This window comes from Sus scrofa, chromosome 5 (genome assembly GCF_000003025.6).
Source record: "Sus scrofa isolate TJ Tabasco breed Duroc chromosome 5, Sscrofa11.1, whole genome shotgun sequence".
Lineage (NCBI taxonomy): Eukaryota > Metazoa > Chordata > Mammalia > Artiodactyla > Suidae > Sus > Sus scrofa.
In genome coordinates, this window is record NC_010447.5 from 21,862,127 (window position 1) to 21,881,155 (window position 19,029).

The following is a 19,029-nucleotide window of genomic DNA, read 5'->3' on the forward strand; positions in this document are numbered from 1 at the left end:
AGCTTGTTAATGTGATGGATGTATCACGCTGATTGATTTTCGGATACTGAAAAATCCTTGCCTCCCTGGGATAGATCCCACTTGATCATGGTGTACGATCCTTTTACTGTATTGCTGGATTTGGTTTGCTAGTATTTTGTTGAGGGTTTTTGCATCTGTGTTCATCAGTGATATTGGTGTAATTGTCTTTTTTTGTGGTATGTGTGTCTGCTTTTGGTATCAGGGTGATGGTGGCCTCACAGAATGAGTTTGGGAGGGTTCCTTCCTCTGCAGTTTTTTGGGAGAGTTTCAGAAGGATAGGTGTTAACCCTTCTCTAGATGTTTGATAGAATTCGCCTGTGAAGCCAACTGGTCCTGAACTTTTGTTTGTTGGATTTTTTTTGTCTTTTTGTCTTTTTTCATTTTCTAGGGCTGCACCAGCAGCATATGGAGGTTCCCAGGCTAGGGGTTGAATTGGAGCTGTAGCCACCGGGATCCAAGCCACGTCTGCGACCTACACCATAGCTCATGGCAATGCTGTGAGCAAGTCCAGTGATCAAACCCGCAACCTCATGGTTCCTAGTCAGATTCGTTAACCACTGTGTCGCAACAGGAACTCCTGTTGGACATTTTTTTAATCCGTTTCAATTTCAGTACTTGTAGTTGGTCTGTTCATCTTTTCTGTTTTGTCTTGCTTTAGTCTTGGAAGATGGTACTTTTCTAAGAATTTGTCTATTTCTTCCAGGTTGTCCATTTTATTGGTATATAGTTGCTTGTAGTAGTCTCTTATGATCCTTTGTATTTCTGCGATGTCTGTTGTAACTTCTCCTTTTTCCTTTCTAATGTTACTGTTTTGAGTCCTCTCTTTTTTTCTTGTTGAGTCTGGCTAAGGGTTTACCATTGTATTGATCTTTTCAAAGGAGCAGCTTTTCATTTTGTTGATCTTTTCTATGATTTTCTTCATTTCTATTTCATTTATCTGCTCTGATCTTTATGATTTCTTTCCTTCTGCTAACTTTGAGTTTTGTCTGTTCTCTCTCTAGCTCCTTTAGGTATAGAGGTTTTTTGAGATTTTTCTTGTTTCCTGAGGCAGGCTTGTATTGCTATAAACTTCCCTCTTAGAATTGCTTTGCTGCATCCTATAGGCTTTGGATTGTCGTGTCTTTGCTGTCATTTGCTTCTAGGCATTTTTTTAATTTCCTCTTTGATTTCTTCAGTGATCTCCTGGTTGTTTAGTAGTACTTTTTTTGTTTTTGTTTTTGTTTTGTCTTTTTAGGGCCACACCTGCAGCATATGGAGATTCCCAGGCTAGGGTCCAATCAGAGCTGTAGCTGCCGCCATGTGGGATCTGAGCCAGGTCTACGATGTACACCACAGCTCGTGGCAGCGCCAGTTCCTTAACCCACTGAGCCATGATGGGAACTCCCTAATAGCATGTTTAGTCTCCATGTGTTTGTGTTTTTTGCAGGATTTATCTTCTTGTTGATTTCCAGTCATACAGCATTGTAGTTGGAAAAGATGCTTGATATGATTTCAATTTTCTTAAATTCACCAAGGCTTGATTTGTGGCCCAGAATGTGATCTATCCTAGAGAATGTTCTCTGTGCACTTGAGAAAAATGTGTATTCTGCTGCTTGTGGATAGAATGTCCTATAAATATTAACTCCATCTGGTCTAATGCATCATTTAAGGCCTGTGTTTCCTTGTTGATTTTCTGTCTATTGCTCTAAGTGGAGTGTTAAAGCCCCCCACTATTACTGTGTTATTGTCAATATCTCCTTTTAAGGTTTTTAGCAGTTGCCTTATGTGTTGAGGTGATCCTATGTTGGGTGCATATATATTTATAACTATCTTCTTCTTGAATTGATCCTTTGATTTTTATGTAGTATTCTTCTTTGTCTCTTAAAATATTATTTTCAGGTCTGTTTTGTCTGATATGAGTATTGCTACTCCAACTTTCTTTTGATTACTGTTTGCATGGAATATTTTCTTCTATCCTCTCACTTTCCATTTGTTAGTGTCCCCAGAACTGATGTGGGTCCCTTGAAGACAGCATATTTATATGAGTCTTGTTTTTGTATCTGTTCAGTCAGTCCAAGTCTTTTGGTTGGGATGTTTGGTCCATTTACATTTAAGGTAATTATTGATATGTATGTTCTTATGGCCCTTTTATTGTTTTGGGTTTATTTTTGTTGGTCTTTTTTCTTCCCTTCTCTGTGGTTTGATGACTGTCTTTAGTGTTGTGTTTTGATTGCTTTTTCTTACTTGTGTGTCTATTACAGATTTTTGGTTTGTGGTTACCATGGGGTTTTTGATAGGGGAATCAATATATAAGATTGTTTTAAATTGCTGGTCTTTTCAATGCAAATGCATCTCCAGTATCCTGAATTTGTTCCCTCTTCTTCTCACAATTTCTAGTTCTGGGAGCATATTTGTGTATGGATAATTTCCTACCTTTATTATATATCTGCCTTTACTGGTGAGCTTAGTCATTTGTAATTTTCTTGTTTCTAGTTGTGGCCTTTTCTTTTCCACCTAGAGAAGTTTCTTTAGTATTTGTTGTAAAGCTGGTTTAGTGGTGCTGAATTCTCTTAGCTTTTGCTTGTCTGTAAAGCTTTTGATTTCTTCAAATCTGAATGAGAACCTTGCTGGGTGGAGTAATTCTGGTTGGAGGTTTTCTCCTTTCATCATGTTAAGTATGTCTTGCCACTCCCTTCTAGTCTGCAGATTTTCTGCTGAAAAATCAGCCAGTAACCTTATTGGGTTCTCTTGTATGTTACTTGTTTCTTTTCCTTAGCTGCTTTCAGTATTTTCTTTTTGTCTTCAATTTTGTTTCTTTTCCTTAGCTGCTTTCAATATTTTCTTTTTGTCTTCAATTTTGGTCATTTCAATTAAATATGTGTTTTGGGGTGTTCCTCCTTGGGTTTATTTCATATGGTATTTGTTGTGCTTCCTGGATTTGAGTGAGTGATCCCTTCCCCCTGTTAGGGAAGTTTTTGGCTGTTATCTCTTCAACTATTTTCTCTGGCCCTTTCTTTCTCTCTTCTTCTGGGACCCCTATAATGTGGACGATGGTGTGTTTAAAGTTGTCTCAGGGTTCTCTTAGACTGTCTTCATTTCTTTTCATTCTTTTTCTCTTTTCTGTTCTGCAACAGTGATCTCCACCAGTCTTCTACCTCGCTTATTCATTCTTCTGCCTCCTATATTCTGCTCTTGGTTTCTTTTAGTGAATTTTTTATTTCATTTATTGTATTTTGCATCTCTCTTGCTTAATCTTTAAATCTTCTATTTCTTTGTTCAGTGTTTCTTGTTATTTATCAATCCTTGCCTCCAGTCTTTTTCCAAGATCTTAAATCATGTTTACTATCATTATTCTAAGTCTTTTTCGTGGAGGTTGGTAATCTCCAGATCACTTATGTAAGAACACTCCAGAATATTGGGTATCACTGCTACTTGAGATAAAGAGCTAGTTTTTGGAAAACAGTTGAACTTTCACCTCTTGGATCCTAGGATTATCCCTGTATTATTTCTGACTGCAGGGTATCACAATTTTATCAGAATTTTAATTTTTTTTTTTAAATCTTTTCTATGGCTGCACCAGTGACATATGGAGATTCCCAGGCTAGAGGTCTAATCGGAGCTGTAGCCGCTGGCCTATGCCAGAGCCACAGCAAGGCCAGATCCAAGCTGCATCTGTGACCTACACCACAGCTCACGGCAACACTGGATCCTTAACCCACTGAGCAAGGCCAGGAGTCGAACCCATAACCTCATCGTTCCTATTTGGATTTGTTAACTGCTGAGCCACGATGCGAACTCCAAATTTTTAAATTTTATAGCCAAATTCAGTTGTTTTGGAAGCAGTGTTGAATTGAGACAGAATTCTGGATTTCCGGTGTCAGATATTATTTGACCTCATGCAAATGAGTATACCTCTTTTTTTTTTTTTCTTTTTTTTCCTTTTTTAAAGGCTGCTCTTGTGACATGTGGAAATCCCTGGGCTAGGGGTCAAATTAGAGCTGCAGCTGTGGTCTATGCTGCAGCCATAGCAACATTAGATCCTAGTCGCTTCTGCAACCTATGGGCAGCTTGTAGCAAAGCTGGGTCCTTAACGCACTGAGCCAGGCCAGGGATCAAACCTGCCTCTTCACAGAAACATTGTTGGGCCCTTAACCTGCTAAGCTGCAATGGGAACTCCTTCTCTGGGTTGTTTTTCAATCTGAAAAAAAAGAGAGGACAAAGGAACTATCTAATTCATCAGTGTTCTCTTATCTGTACAGTCTCACACTTTTTGCAGTGTTAGGTGTAACCATATGAAATTGTCAGTGTTTGACTATTTGAAAAGATTTATATTTAACCCATAGCAACAGCCATTTCATTTGGTTCAACTAAGTGTTGAATTCAGTTGTTGGCCCTGTTGGGGTCAGAGTTACTTTAGGGATGACTGAGGCCAAACACAATGTCTCGAATGTGAAGGAAGCTATATTTGGAGGCTATAATATTATCAATCAATGCAGTACATTATGGGTATGCATAGAATCCAGTCTAGTCTTTCTACATTATGCTAAGTTTCTGGCCTTGTGATTTTAGATGATCTGACTGTATTTCTTCAATATCTGTGAAAGGAAAAGTCTAATTGAAAATTTTGTTAGGATATTCTGTGGTAAGTTTTGACCGAAGAATCTGTTGTTACACGAAAGGCCAGTAAATTGAGGGATGAATTGTTGGGGCAGGGAATAGTGACTTTATTTGGAAAGGCAGCAAACTGAGAAGATGGTGAACCACTGTCCCGAAGAATTATCTTACCAAATGCTTACCAGAGTGAAGGTTGTAATTTCCAGTCTTTTTTCTTTTTGTCCACACCCTGGGCATGTGGAAGTTCCTGGGTCAAGGATCAGACATGTACTACAGGAGTAACCCAAGCCACTGCAGTGGCAATGGCTGGATCCTTAACCAGCTGGAACTCCTGGGTGGTTTCCAGTCTTGTTGGTGCTCTTTGACATAATTAACCTTTGGCATCATTTTACCAATCTGTGTCATTTTATTTTTATGGTCCTAAACTTATAAGACAGAGTATAAAAATAAAGTTTTGGGGGAGAAGTTCTCTGATAGTCTAGTGATTAGGATTTGGTGCTTTCACTGCTGTGGCTTAGGTTCAGTCCCTGGTCTGGGAATTGGGATCCCACATCAAGTTGCTGCACACTGTGGAAAAAAAAATTGTATACACACACACACAAACACGTGTGTGTGTGTATATAAAAACATACATATAATGTTTTTCTATCTGTTCATATAAAATGGTAATTGATTTGATTGGATCCTTCTTTATCTCCCTTCTTTTTTTTTTTTTTTTTTGGTCTTTTTGCTATTTCTTGGTCTTGGGCCGCTCCTGCGGCATATGGAGATTCCCAGGCTAGGGGTCCAATCGGAGCTGTAGCCACCGGCCTACGCCAGAGCCACAGCAATGCGGGATCCAAGCCGCGTCTGCAACCTACACCACAGCTCACGGCAACGCCGGATCGTTAACCCACTGAGCAAGGGCAGGGATCGAACCCGCAACCTCATGGTTCCTAGTCGGATTCGTTAACCACTGCGCCACGATGGGAACTCCTATCTCCCTTCTGATACGTTCTACTTTTAGGGTGGCAAGATGATGTTTAATCTTAGGATGCATGGTAATCCTTTTTTCTAGATCTGTTTAAATTTCTTTTCTTCTTTCTTTTCTTTTTTCTGGCTGCCTCATGGCATATGGAGTTTCTGGGCCAGGGGTCAGATCTGAGCTGCAGTTGCCACCTATGCCATATCTGTGGCAAAGCCAAATCCTTTAACCCATTATGCCAGACCAGAGATCAAACCTGTGTCCTGGCACTGAAGAGATGCGGCCAATCCTGTTGCGCCACGTGAACTCCAGTTTCTAGAGCAGTAGGACCCCAGAGAAATGGGAACTGGAATAGCTTGTCTAGTGTACTTCACATAATAATTCTATATTATTTTGTCTCCTTTTTTTCTCCCTAGTGATAAGAGATGTTCTACCAATTTATGAGAGATTGGGAGTTAAAAGAAGTTTCAAATTATCAGATTGTTTGCTTATGGAAGGTAGAGAAAAGAAATTGGATTGGGTGAGCCCTGAAATTTCATATTCAGTACTTCCAGTTATATAGTTGAGCCTGCCCATTTCTAGTGTGATCTTTTGTTTTATTTTTTTGGCTTTTTGCCATTTCTTGGGCCGCTCCCGTGGCATATGGAGGTTCCCAGGCTAGGGGTCTAATCAGAGCTGTAGCCGCTGGCCTACACCAGAGCCACAGCAACGCGGGGTCCAAGCCGTGTCTGTGACCTACACCACAGCTCACAGCAGCGCTGGATCCTTAACACACTAAGCAAGGCCAGGGATTGAACCTGCAACCTCATGGTTCCTAGTCAGATTCATTAACCACTGCACCATGGCAGGAACTCCTAGTGTGATCTTTTGTATGTAATTAAGATACTGGTTTTTGGAAATATTCACTTCAGATCATAAAATCTGGGTTATACAATACCCAGAGGGATACACACTGGGAGACAGCAGAGTAATTAATCATAATGGAACTAACATCTGTTGAATGTTTACCAAGTGCCAGGCACCTTTCTAAGAGCTTTATATGCATTGGCTTATTTCATTTCACTATAATTTTTCAAGTAGAGACCATTTACTCTGTTTTTTGGATAAGAAAAGTAAGGTTCAGACATGTGAAGTAATTCTCCCAGTGTCACTCAGCTTGTGAGTGACAGGACGGAACCAAAACTTAGATTCGATTCCAGAGATTAATAGAGTAGGTAGTAACTCCATTTTGGAAATTAATGAATTAGAGATGTTAAGTAACTTGGCCTAAAGTTACATAACAGTAGCTAACAGTGGTGTCAGGATTTGAATTCATGTTGCCCTCTCTAAAGTTTATGGTTTTAAATTCTAAGATAGCATTGAGCACTAAGGAATGCAGTAAGAGAATACAACATTTTGAGAAAATTAGAATTTTTAAAAAATTAAATTTGGCTGACTGCTATTATAAATTCCGTTATAAATCAGGCCTTACAGATTCAGATTTTGTCCCATATTGTAAGGCTAAGGGAGAAGATACCATCTCAGGGCTTAAATGACAATGGTAAGTTGGCATGTAATGAATGAGAATCTCTGTGGGCAGAAAAGGGACTCTGGTATCATTGAGAGATTTTGATTATGCCTTTGTTGACTAATTGACTGCATTTGGCTACTGTGCTTCCAATCTTAGTTGCAATTCCCACATTGATGCTGTTCCCACCCTTCCTGTGTCCCTTAAGCTGAGCAGGCACTTCCTGTCCTATTGGAAATGAAAGTTAGAGATTGGGGGTGTGGTATCTGTGTATTTACTGTGCAGAGTGTTGATACTGTCTGTCCCATGATTATAGCAAAAAGGTGACAGGAAAACTAGAATAGAGACTGGAACTTCATTTAAGGGAAGTTTTGGGCTTAATGTTTGTTGTGGCAAAGCAGACAGTTAGTTTATTTCTTAGACTATCCACGATGGCAATGAGATGGCCTTAAGAGGGAATTGAAGGTTTCCATTCTATATCCCTATTCTACTTGGATTGTATTGGGTACTAGGTATCATTCTTAAATTTTTGGTTTCTAACAACTTTCTTTTATTGTTAAGGTGGCTTCTACAGGACATTCCTTTGAAACTATTAGAGGTGAGTGTTGCAACTGTTAAATTCTTGACTCCAGTGTTCTTCTTTCCTAAGAACTTTGTATTTTTTTTTTTTTTCTGTGAAGCATATGGTTTTTAAATAGGTTGGTTTTTTTTTTTTTTCCTTCCCCCCTCTACAGCTCAGAGATAGCTTGAAGCAAACATTCCAACTCTGTGAACTTCAGCTTAGGCATAAATTTCAGGTTGGGTGAGTAACTAATTGTTTCAGCTTCGTGGACCTTGAGGATAGGAAATAGTGGGATAAAGATTCAAATAGGATGGTTTACAATTGTTGAAGAAACCACTAGGCAATTGTATCTCAATAAAGCTGGGGGCAAGAAAAAAGAAATCACTAGTCACCAAGTTTAAGGACAGTTTGACAATTCCTTCTTAAGTATGAAGTCATACTCTGGGGAAATCCGAAAATGATTAAGCAGCATCAGCCCATCACTGTGACCCAAGAGGAATAAAATTATCCAAGGATCTGAAACTAGTTATTTCTCATACTCTTTTCCTAGTCTTAGCTCTTTGGTGAGCTCTTCTTTCTTTGTGTGTTAAGATCACTATAAAGTAGGTAAAGTCCTGAGCTCATCTCACATTTTTTTCCTCAGTATGGTTTTCTTCATGTGTTCTCCAAAGCACATCCAGTGGTCCCTTTAAAATCAAGCTTGAAATCTTTTGCTGAGATCTAAGGAGAAAATATCCTTATTGTTTTTTCATGAGAATCAGAACTTGCTCATATAGGAAAGGGATGGAGTGGAAAAGGGTAGACCTAAGAACTTTTCTTTTTGCTTTTACTGCTAAGCTTGTGAAAAATGAAATAACATCTTGGGCATTAGGACCCAGTGGAAGAGCCTCTCTCAGACAGGGGGTTAACTTCTATCAGTGACGTAAACAAGCAGCCCTAGCTCATTCTCTACTGGGCCCCCCCTCCTTTTCTCCCCCTCCCTTTTCCCTCTTCCTCCCTCCCTCTCCCTCTCTCTCTTTCCCCTCCCTTTACCTTCTCCCTCTTCTCTCTCCCAGCTTCCTAACATTAAAGAGAAAATGCTGCTATCAGTGACTTCGAGGCCTGGGATTTCGACTTTTGGCTATAACAAGAACAACAAGAAGGTAGGGAAAAGTGATTTTTTTGGAATCCAGCTACTTCCTTTTCTGGGGATCGGGAGTGTCCTTGGCTTTAACATTCTCCTTAAGAGGGGAACCAGATTCCTCTCTTCTCTGTGGAGTCTCAGCGCCTCCCTTTTCCACCACTTTTTTTTTTCTTTTTTTTTTTTTGGCTTCTTTTCTCACCTGGTACTGAAGTTCCAGGAATTTATAGTCCCTTATGTGAGGCCTGAGAAGGCAGGGGAATTAAAGACAAATTAAGCTTTGCAAGTTTGCATCTTTGTGAAATGAAGTTAGTTTGAGTTCCTGCTGTTGTACGCAATTTTCACAGGGATAATGTCACCTCAGACCCTGCCCTCTAGGTCACCCCTCCGAGGTTATTTTGTCTTTTTAATTAACTATTGGCATTCTCCCTCAGCCCACCTTCCTTCCTGCCATTCCACCAGTGTTATCAGGTAGCTGAAATGCAGTTAGTGAAATCACTACAGCTTCTTCTGAGGACCGAGTCTACTCTTCTAGATTTAGATAGAGACCCTATCCTACCCAGTCTGTAGGGAAGGAGTTGTAAGAAAAGACATACCTTAGGAATGAAGGCAGAAAGTTGTGTGGTTCTTTGGGGTCTGCTGCTGAGCTGGTGCTTCCTGCCCTGCAGATAGCCAGGCTCAGCAGGGATCCTTGGAGTCTTTATGATTAACCCGCAGCTGCCAGAGAGTTGTGTTATGCTTGGGCACAGCGGCAGCCTGAGAAGAGGTGGACTGAAATCATACCCACAATTGCCAGGAATTTCTTAGGCACATAGGGATGATTAGGAGGAACTTTTGTGCTGTAGCAGAAAGACCCTTTTCTTTACCCTCTCATCATTTTGTAGCTGTTTTTTGAAGAAAAAAGTGCCATAGCCATTTAAGGATCCTTTGTTCATTTGTTGGATTTTTGGGAGGTGGGAAGATTCCTGTTGCTTTCTCATATACCTAAAGAGACTGTCTGATCCAGGCAGTGGGTGTTTAGACCCAAAACACTTAATATTAGTGTGTGGGTGTTGGTTTATATGGTATTTATTCTGTTACATCCTTAAGAAATAGAGGGTCATATTTGTTGTCAGTTATACACACACATACACACAAATCGATATGTGATTTTGATAGATTTCATCTGTCTTTATTCTTTTCAAATCTTATATAGTACTGTATGAAAGTTTCTTCCCTAATTTTTTCATTCCAAGTCTCTCAGGTTACCCATTAAAGCACAGTAAAATGAATTCCTGAAAAAGTGTTTTTCCTTATTAGCGGCTTCATGTATTCAGTGCTCTCTAAAATATTCTCTTTTCTTAGCTGTCCACTCCATTTCCGCCTTGTAGTATAGGAAACTTTTAACTAGCTTCTAAATCTAGGATAGTGTAGGACAGGAGGTATGAATGTGGACTGGGATTCGAATCTCACACCTCTTTCTGGTAACTTGCGATTGAGAAGCTCATCAGGATACCTGAGGTAGAGGGTAGATAGATGTTTACTAGCGTATTTGTCTGGTATTCTTTGGGCTCTTACAGGTCAGTGTTATGATGACATCTCTTTGTGACTGTGTCTATGACTCCTAGTGTACAAATATACATAGTTTGTGAGTTTTGGGTACATTTAAACTAAATCATTACTACATTGTTCTTTGTCTTTTTGTTGACATGTACAGCTAATGTATTCATTCCTTTTTTGGGAAGAATGTTTTGGATGAATCTGCTTGTGTAATTTGACAATTTTTATGCCAAAGTTTAAATTTACATAACTTTTATTAGTTTTTCATAATAAATGTAAGGCATGACCATTTTTTTTTAAAATTAAGACTAAAGAGGTGTATAAAATGAAAAATCAAGTCTTCCTTTCATGTCCTAAGGTTTTTTACCTAAATCCCACCCCTTAAGGAAAAGATTAACTGGTAGCAATTTGGTCTGTCTATTCTACCAGATATTTTTCTATGACAAGGTAAAGTTTAATTAAAAAATTTTATTTTTTTTATTTTTTCGACTGCGCACGTGGCATGTGGAAGTTCCCAGGCCAGGGATTGAACCTGTGACACAGCAGGGACCCAAGCCAATGCAGTGATTCCAGGATCTTTAGCCTGCTGTTCCATAAGAGAACTCCTAAAGTTTTAATTTTGTCATTGGCTTAAGGACTCAGTTTCTCAAGTGGGCTAAGTCTATGTGGAAAAGTTCTTGGGCCTGTCCAGAACACCTGAAAAACTGAAATAGGAGTTCCCACTGTGCAGTGGGATTGATGGCATCTCTGCAGCACCAGGTTGCAGGTTTAATCCTCAGCCCAACACAGTGGGTTAAAGGATCCAGCATTGCCACAACTGTGGTGTAGGTCCCAACTATATCTTTGATCTGATCCCTGGCTCAGGAACTCCATATACTGCCAGGTGACCAAAAAAGAAAAAGAAAAGTAAAACAAAACAAAAAAAACAAACCCTGAAATAAAGAACAATAAAATCCTAAACTTCTGAAAAAGTACAAATTATAAATATCTGCTTTTATTGCCCATTATTATGTTATACCAAAGTCTGGAAATAATAGATTTTTAGAGATCTCTTTCTTTAAAAGAGCATTTTTACATCACAAATTTTTTTTTCTTTACTGGCCGCACCTGGGACGTATGGAAGTTTCCAGGCCAGGGATTGAATCCAAGCCTCAACTTGGATGAGCTGTGGCATGCAGCTGTAGCAGTGCCGGATTCTTAAATCACTGTGCCAGGCCAGGGATTGAACCTTTGCTGCTGCAGAGACAACACTGGATCCTTATCCTGCTATGCCACAGTGGGAATTCCTTTACATCATAATTTACTGTAGTCATCACTTCTGGCTGGTGGAATAAAAATAATTCCAGTGAGCTCAGTTTGAAAAGCTATTTATACAACACTATTGTGACTTTTTATTTACTTGTCTTTAAGAAGTAAGATTGTTTTGGAGCTCCTGCTGTGGTACAGTGGGTTAAGGACCTGGTGTTGTCTCTGCAGTGGCTCAGGTTGCTGCTGAGGTGCAGGTTGGATCCTCAGCCCAGCATGGCACAGCTGCAGCTCTGATTCTATGCCTGGCCTGGGAACTTCTATATGCAATGTGTGCAGCCAAAAAAAAAATTCATTGTTTTATTTTGAAACATACTTGTGTACTTTATTTATTAAGGAAGTTGTTTCTGGGGAGCCCATGACAATTGTAATTTTCTTATTCTTTTCTGGCCATGGCAAATATAGGCATACAATCAACAAATGTATAATACGTCGTAAAAGCACTTTCTTTCTCAGGATGTAGTGTTGAATACCCACTCCTATCTTTGGAAATAAAATAGTCACAGAAGGGGGAAAATGTGGATTTCAAAGAGAGATTCTGCAAAATAATGTGGTACATTTTAGTAATAATCTGTTTTATTGGCCTTCAGTTTTTCCTGGTTCTTAAAAAAAAAAAAAAAAAAAAAAGACTGGAGATAAAAAGGTCAGAGGTCTCAACACTGTTTTTTCACCTTTTGAAAGAGTTACCTCAGTACAGAGACTTGAGTATAGGTAAAATTGAAAGAGGAAGTGTTTGGGACTAAAGGAATTTTAGACTTGTAAAGAGCCTAACCACGCCTTCCCTGACATCATCTTCCTGGCATGTGTTATTATAATTTAACTCCTCAGAGCATCAACAACCATTCCCTTTGGAAAAAAAGAAAAGAGACTGTGTTTAACTGGTATATTTTGCCTTCCCCAACCTACTTTGCATAAATTTCTCTTTCTTCTTGATCTTAGCATGTCTGTTGGGGGTGGGGAGGAGGCAGTGATGAGAGTAGAACTGACTGGTGGGCATTGCCAGATCTTCACTCTTTAAAAAGCTCGAATTACCCAGAATTTTCAGAAGTGTTTACTTTAGAGGAGAAAAGGGGAAGCAATGGTTTATACTTCTAACAGAGAATTTTTGTGTTTTTACTATACAAAATTCATCTAGTTTCCATTAAAATTAATAAAATTTTGAAAGTTTAATATCTGTTGACTGGGGGCAGCTAATAATTCTGTTATCAGAGATTTAGTTAACTCAGTTAAAGTTTAATAGTGATGTCTTTCCTCTGATTCCTTCTTTCTTGTTTAGCTCTACTACACTAACTTCTGCCCTCATTACTACAGTAACAGACATCCTGAATGATCTCCTTGCCTCCTGTTTTTCCACTGCCTATCCCTTGCCCTCAGGTAATTGTATACCTTCTACCAGAATAATCTCCCAACATTCCAGCAGTCTAGTGCTAAGCATTTCTTGTAGAAAAAGCTTTAATGCATGAGTTCCCTGGTGGTCTAGTGGTTAAGACTTGGTGCTTTCACTGCTGCAATCCCATTCAGTCCCCAGTCTGGGAAGTGAAATCCCACCTCAAGCCACTGCTTGCTAAACAAAGTCCAAGTCCTTAGCCTAATACCCACTGTTTATCTAGCCTTTCCTTATCTTTCCCTAGCATAATTTCATTACATTCACTCAGTTCTAGCCAGTTGTGTTACCTGCAGCTCTCTGGATATACCCTTTGGTTTTTGGTTTACATTTATCATCTCATAAGAAAATATGTTCTAAAGTAGGAAAATATAGAAAAGAAACAGGACAAAGGAAAAATAGAGGAAAGTATAAATTAGAATAAGAAGTCAGGCGTTCCCATCATAGCGCAGTGGAAATGAATCCAACTAGGAACCATGAGGTTGTGGGTTCGATCCCTGACCTCACTCAGTGGGTTAAGGATCTGGTGTTGCCGTGAGCTATGGTGTAGGTTGCAGACATGGCTCAGATCTGGCGTTGCTGTGGCTGTCACATAGGTCAGCAGCAACAGCTCCGATTTGACCCCTAGCCTGGGAATCTCCATGTGCCACGGGTGCGGCCCTAAAAAGACAAAAACAAAAAAAAAAGTCAGTTGGAATTAAAATGCATATGTGCCAGGAGTTCCTGTCGTGGCACAGCAGAACTGAATCTGACTAGGAACCTTAAGGTTGTGGGTTTGATCCCTGGCCTTGCTCAGTGGGTTACAGATTCGGCTTTGCCGTGAGCTGTGGTGTATGTTGCAGAAGCAGCTTGGATCTGGCTTTGCTGTGGCTGTGGCTGGCAGCTGTAGTTCTGATTAGACCCCTAGCCTGGGCACCTCCGTGTGCCATGGATGTGGCCCTGAAAAGCACACACATACACACACACACAAAAGTACAGATGTGCCAACCACAGGATTTTATCCTGGAAGGTGAAAGTTGATGAATAGTCTTTGATTCTGTCAGTGTGGAGGTGGTTGATGACTTTGACAAGCAATTTCAGAGTGGGGAACAGAAGCAAGGTTGGAGTGGGTTGATGAGTGAAAGAAGGTAAGGAAGTATAGATGGTGTATATAGACTAAACTTTTAAGAAATTTAAGATGAAGAGCAGAACCCAATATAAAAATTGAGCAATATATCTCAGTAGATATTTCTCCAAAGAAATCTACAAATAGCTGTGAAAAAATGTTTAGCATCATTAGCTATCAAGGAAATCAAAACCCCAGTGAGGTACCACTTCACACCCACAAGGATGGCTATAATCAGAAACACAGATAATAACGTGAAATAATTGGACCCTCAAACAGTGCTGATTGGGATGTAAAATGATGCAGCTACTTTGGAAAACAGTTTGACAGTTCCTCAAAAAGTTAAACCCACTCTGTATATACTCAAGAGAAATTAAAATGTATGTCTACACAAAAACCTATACATTATTGTTCATAGCAACATTATTCACAATAGCCAAAAAGGGGAAAAGCACAAATATCCATCAACTGATGAGCAGATAAATAAAATATTATTTATATCCTTTCAATGGAATTTTGGAATTTTATTCAGCAATAAAAAGTGATAGAATACAGGAGTTCCCTGGTGGCCTAGCAGTTGGGGATTCAGTGTTGTCACTGCTGTGGCTTGGATTTGATGCTTGGCCTGGGAATTTACAAGTGCCACAGGTGTAGCCAAAAAAAAAAAGGAATAGGGTACTGATACCTTTTACAAAATAGATGAACCTTGAAAACATTATGCTAGCGAAAGAAGCCGCTCACAAAAGATCACATACATTTGACTCTTGAGCAATGTGGGGCCTATGGATACCAGACCTCTGCAGTTGAACATCCATGTATCAGCTGTAGTTGATCCTTTGTGTATTTGGCTCCTCCCTATCCATGATTCTTCTGCATCCTTGGCTTCAACCCAACAGCAGACTGTGCTGTACTATAGTGTGCTGTACTATTGAAAAAAAATCCACATGTTAGTGGATCTGTACAGTTCAAACCCATGTCTTTCAAGGGTCATCTGTATTTCATGCTTCTGTTTATATGAAATGTCTAGAATTGGCAAATCCAGAGAGACAGAAAGCAGTAGTTGCCTAGGGCTGGAGTGGAAGAGGATGACTGGGGGGAAAGGAAGAGTGACTAGTAATGAGTTTTGGGTTTCTTTGTGTGGTAATGAAAATGTTCTAAAATTGATTGTGGTGATGGTTGCATAACTCTGTGATCCAAATACCACTGAATTTATACTTTAATGGGTTAATTACATGGTGTGTAAATTATATCTCAGTAAAGTTGTTTTTGGTCTTTTGCTATTTCTTGGGCCGATCCACGGCATATGGAGGTTCCCAGGCTAGGGGTCTAATCGGAGCTGTAGACCCCAGCCTGTGCCAGAGCCAAAGCAACTTGGGATCCGAGCTGCGTCTGCAACCTACACCACAGCTCACGGCAACGCCGGATCCTTAACCCACTGAGCAAGGGCAGGGACCGAACCTGCAACCTCATGGTTCCTAGTCGGATTCCTTAACCACTGTGCCATGACAGGAACTCCCCGTATTTTTTTAATTCTTTTTTTTTTTTTTTTTTTGGCTGCCTCCTGGCATATGGAAGTTCCTGGCCCAGGGATTGAATTTGAGCCAGAGCTGTGACCTATGCCACAACTGCAGCAACACCGGATCCTTAACCCATTGCTGTAGATTGGGGATTGAACTGGTACCTGCACAAAGACATGCTGGATCATTAATCCACTGCACCACAGCAAGAACTCCAGTATTTTTCATTTCTAATTCTGTAATATATATAACATAAAATTTATGATTTTACCCATTTTTAAGTTTACAGCATAGTCAAGTACATTTACATTGTTGTAAACCAGTCTCTGGAACTCTGTTGTTGTTGGCCAAGCCTGTGGCATGTAGAAGTTCCTGGGCTGGGGATCGAATCCAAGCTGCTGCAGTGGCAACATCTGATCCTTAACCCTCTGTACCATAGGGGAATTCCTGGAACTCTTTTCATCTTGCAAAACTGAAAGTCCACGCCCATTAAACAACTTCCTATTCTTCCCGTCCCCCAGCTTTTTGCAAACACTATTCTACTTTGTGTTTTTTATGACTTCTCTAAATACTCCATATACGTATAGTCATATAACATTTGTCTTTCTTGTGATTAGCTTATATCACTTAGCATAATGTCCTCAAGTTCATCCATGTTGTAACATAAACAGGATTTTCATGCCTTTTTTTTTTTTTTTTTTTTTTTAATGATTGCACCTGAGGCATATGGAAGTTCCCAGGCTAGGGTTTTGACCCAAGCCACTGTAGCTGGATTCTTAACTCACTGTGCTGCAGCAGGAACTCCAGAATTTCTTGCGTTTTAAGGCTGAATAATATGACATTGACTGTATATACCACATTTTGTTGACCCATTCATTTGTGAGAAACACTTGAGTTGCTTCCGTCTTTTGGCTATTGTGAATAATGTTGTTGTGAATACGGGAGTATAAATATCTCTTCAGACTCTGTTCTCAGTTCTTTTGGGTATATTCCCAGAACTGGAATTTCTAGTTCATATGGTAATTCTATTTTTAATTTTTTGAGGAATTACCACATTGTTTTACATTGCGGCTGTATCATTTTACATTCCCAACAGTACACAAGTTCTGATTTCTCTGTAACCTTGTCAACACTTATTTTCTGTTTGTTTTTTGGGTTTTTTTTTTTTTATAGTAGTCATTCTAACAGATAGGAGATGTTATCTCGTGGTTTTGATTTGCATTTGTCTAATGATTAGTGAGCATCTTTTCATGTGCTTATTGGCCATGTGTACGGCTTGGAAAGTATCTAAATCCTTTGCCCATTTTAAAAAATGGGATTGTTTGGGGAGTTCCCACTGTGGCACATTTGGTTAAGAATCTGACTGCAGCAGCTCAGGGCACTGCAGGGGTGCTGGTGTGCATGGGGGGTCCCTTCCAGGTGCTGAGGATGCAGCTATTAAAAAAGGGGATTTTTTAGTTTTTTGTTAATGAATTGTAAGAGTTCTTTATATATTTTGGGTATTAACTACTTACCAGGTATGTAGTTTACAAATCATTTCTTATATTCCGTAGGCTGCCTTTTTGTGTCCTTTGAAGCAGGAACTATTTTTTCTTTTCCATTATGATTTATTGCAGGATATTGAATATAGTTCCCTGTGCTATATAATAGGGCCCTATTGTTTACACATTCTATATATAATAGTTTGTATCTGCTAGTCCCAAACTCTCAATCCAGCCCTTCCCTGCCCCCTCTTCCCCTTAGCAACCACAAGTCTGTTCTGTTCTTTTTGGCTACACCTGCAGCATATGGAAGTTCCCAGGCCAGGGATCTAACCTGTGCCACAACAGTGACTCAAGCCACTGCAGTGACAATGCCGGATCCTTAACCCTCTGAGTCACTGGGAACTTCATTTATGTCATATTTTAGAGTTCACATATAAGTGATATATGGTATTTATCTTTCTCTTTCTGACTGACTTTGCTTAGTATGATAACCTCTGGGTCCATCCATGTAGCTGCAAATGGCATTATTTCATTCTTTTTTATGGCTGAGCAATATTCCATTATGTGTGTGTGTATGTGTGTATTACAACTTCTCTATCTGATAGACGCATCAGATATACTACATCACCTTTATCAGATAGACATTTAGGTTGTTTCTATGTCTTGCTATTGTAAATAGTGAAGTATGGTAGTTTTAAATATTGAGATAATCCAGTTTATCTGTTTTTTCTTTTTGTTACCTGTGCTTTTGGTTTCACATCCAAGAAACTGCCAGATCCAATGTCATGAAGCTTTTCCCCAAGAATTTTATAGTTTTAGTTCTCATGTTTAGGTCTTTGACCATTTTAAGTTAATTTTTGTATAAAGTGTAAGTTAAGGGTCCAATTTCATTCTTTTTCAGGTAGATATCCAGTTTTTCCAGTATCATTGTGGGAAAGACTGTTCTGTCTTCATTGGATGGTATTGGCATCCTTGTCAAAAGTCATTTGACTATTATGCAGGGGTTGTCAGGAGCATGTTGTTTAATTTCCACATATTTGTGAATTTTCCAGTTTTCCTTTTGTTACTGACTTCTAATTTAATCCATTTATATTTAAAGTAATTACAGCTAGGTAAGAACTTAATATTGCCGTCTTGTTAATTGTTTTCTGGCTGTCTTGTAATTCCTTTCTTCTCTCTGTTGTCTTGCTTTGTGAATTGATGATTTCTGATAGTGGTATATCTGATTGCATTCTCTTTATATGTATCTATTATAGGTTTTTGTCTTGTGGTTACCCTCAGGCTTAGCTGAAACATAGATGTAACAGTCTATTTTTTTGTTTGTTTTTTTGGTTTTTTTTGGTCTTTTTGCCATTTCTTGGGCCGTTCCTGCAGCATATAGAGGTTCCCAGGCTAGGGGTCGAATCAGAGCTGTAGCTGCTGGCCTATGCCAGAGCCATAGCAACTCGGGATCCGAGCCGCATCTGCGACCTACACCACAGCTCACGGCAACGCCGGATCGTAACCCACTGAGCAAGGGCAGGGACCGAACCCGCAACCTCATGGTTCCTAGTTGGATTTGTTAACCACTGAGCCACGACGGGAACTCCAGTAACAGTCTATTTTAAGTTAATAACTTCCATTGCATACAGAATCTACCCTTTTACTCCCTGACACAGTTTGTTTTTCATGTCACAATTCACATCTTTTTATTGTATCACATCTAAATATTGTAGCTATGGCTATTTTAATACTTTATATTTTCATGTTTTCGTATTACTGGTTGGCATATTTTCAGATAGAAGAACTCTTTTTGGCATTTCTTGTAGGGAAGGTCAGTTGGTGATGAACTCTCAGCTTTTGTTTGTTTGGGAAAGTCTTCACTTCTGAAGGACAACTTTGCTAGGTAAAATATTCTATTCTTAATTTAAATTTTTTTTTTTTTTTTT

At 39.4% G+C, this 19,029-nt stretch overlaps 1 protein-coding gene and 1 long non-coding RNA gene across 5 annotated transcripts in view; one reads left to right on the plus strand and one right to left on the minus strand.

Annotated features, from left to right (window-relative positions):
• The window catches only part of RBMS2 (RNA binding motif single stranded interacting protein 2), a 113,678-nt gene that overhangs the window by 42,275 nt on the left and 52,374 nt on the right, over positions 1-19,029 (plus strand). The window contains exons 2-5 of one of the 4 annotated variants that reach the window (XM_021092892.1): positions 5,995-6,098; positions 7,647-7,683; positions 7,820-7,887; positions 8,703-8,789. In XM_021092892.1, the coding sequence (XP_020948551.1) occupies positions 8,724-8,789 (66 nt within the window). In that variant the 5' untranslated portion in view covers positions 5,995-6,098; positions 7,647-7,683; positions 7,820-7,887; positions 8,703-8,723. Of the gene's footprint in view, positions 1-5,994; positions 6,099-7,202; positions 7,551-7,646; positions 7,684-7,819; positions 7,888-8,702; positions 8,790-19,029 lie in introns of those variants that run through there. The other 3 variants (XM_021092891.1, XM_021092893.1, XM_021092894.1) reach the window with 3 other exon arrangements.
• Positions 7,744-10,038, minus strand: LOC106510301. The gene is made up of 2 exons (XR_001308702.2): positions 9,364-10,038; positions 7,744-8,367 (listed from the first exon to the last, which is right to left on the minus strand). It is a non-coding gene; the product is annotated as an uncharacterized LOC106510301 (long non-coding RNA).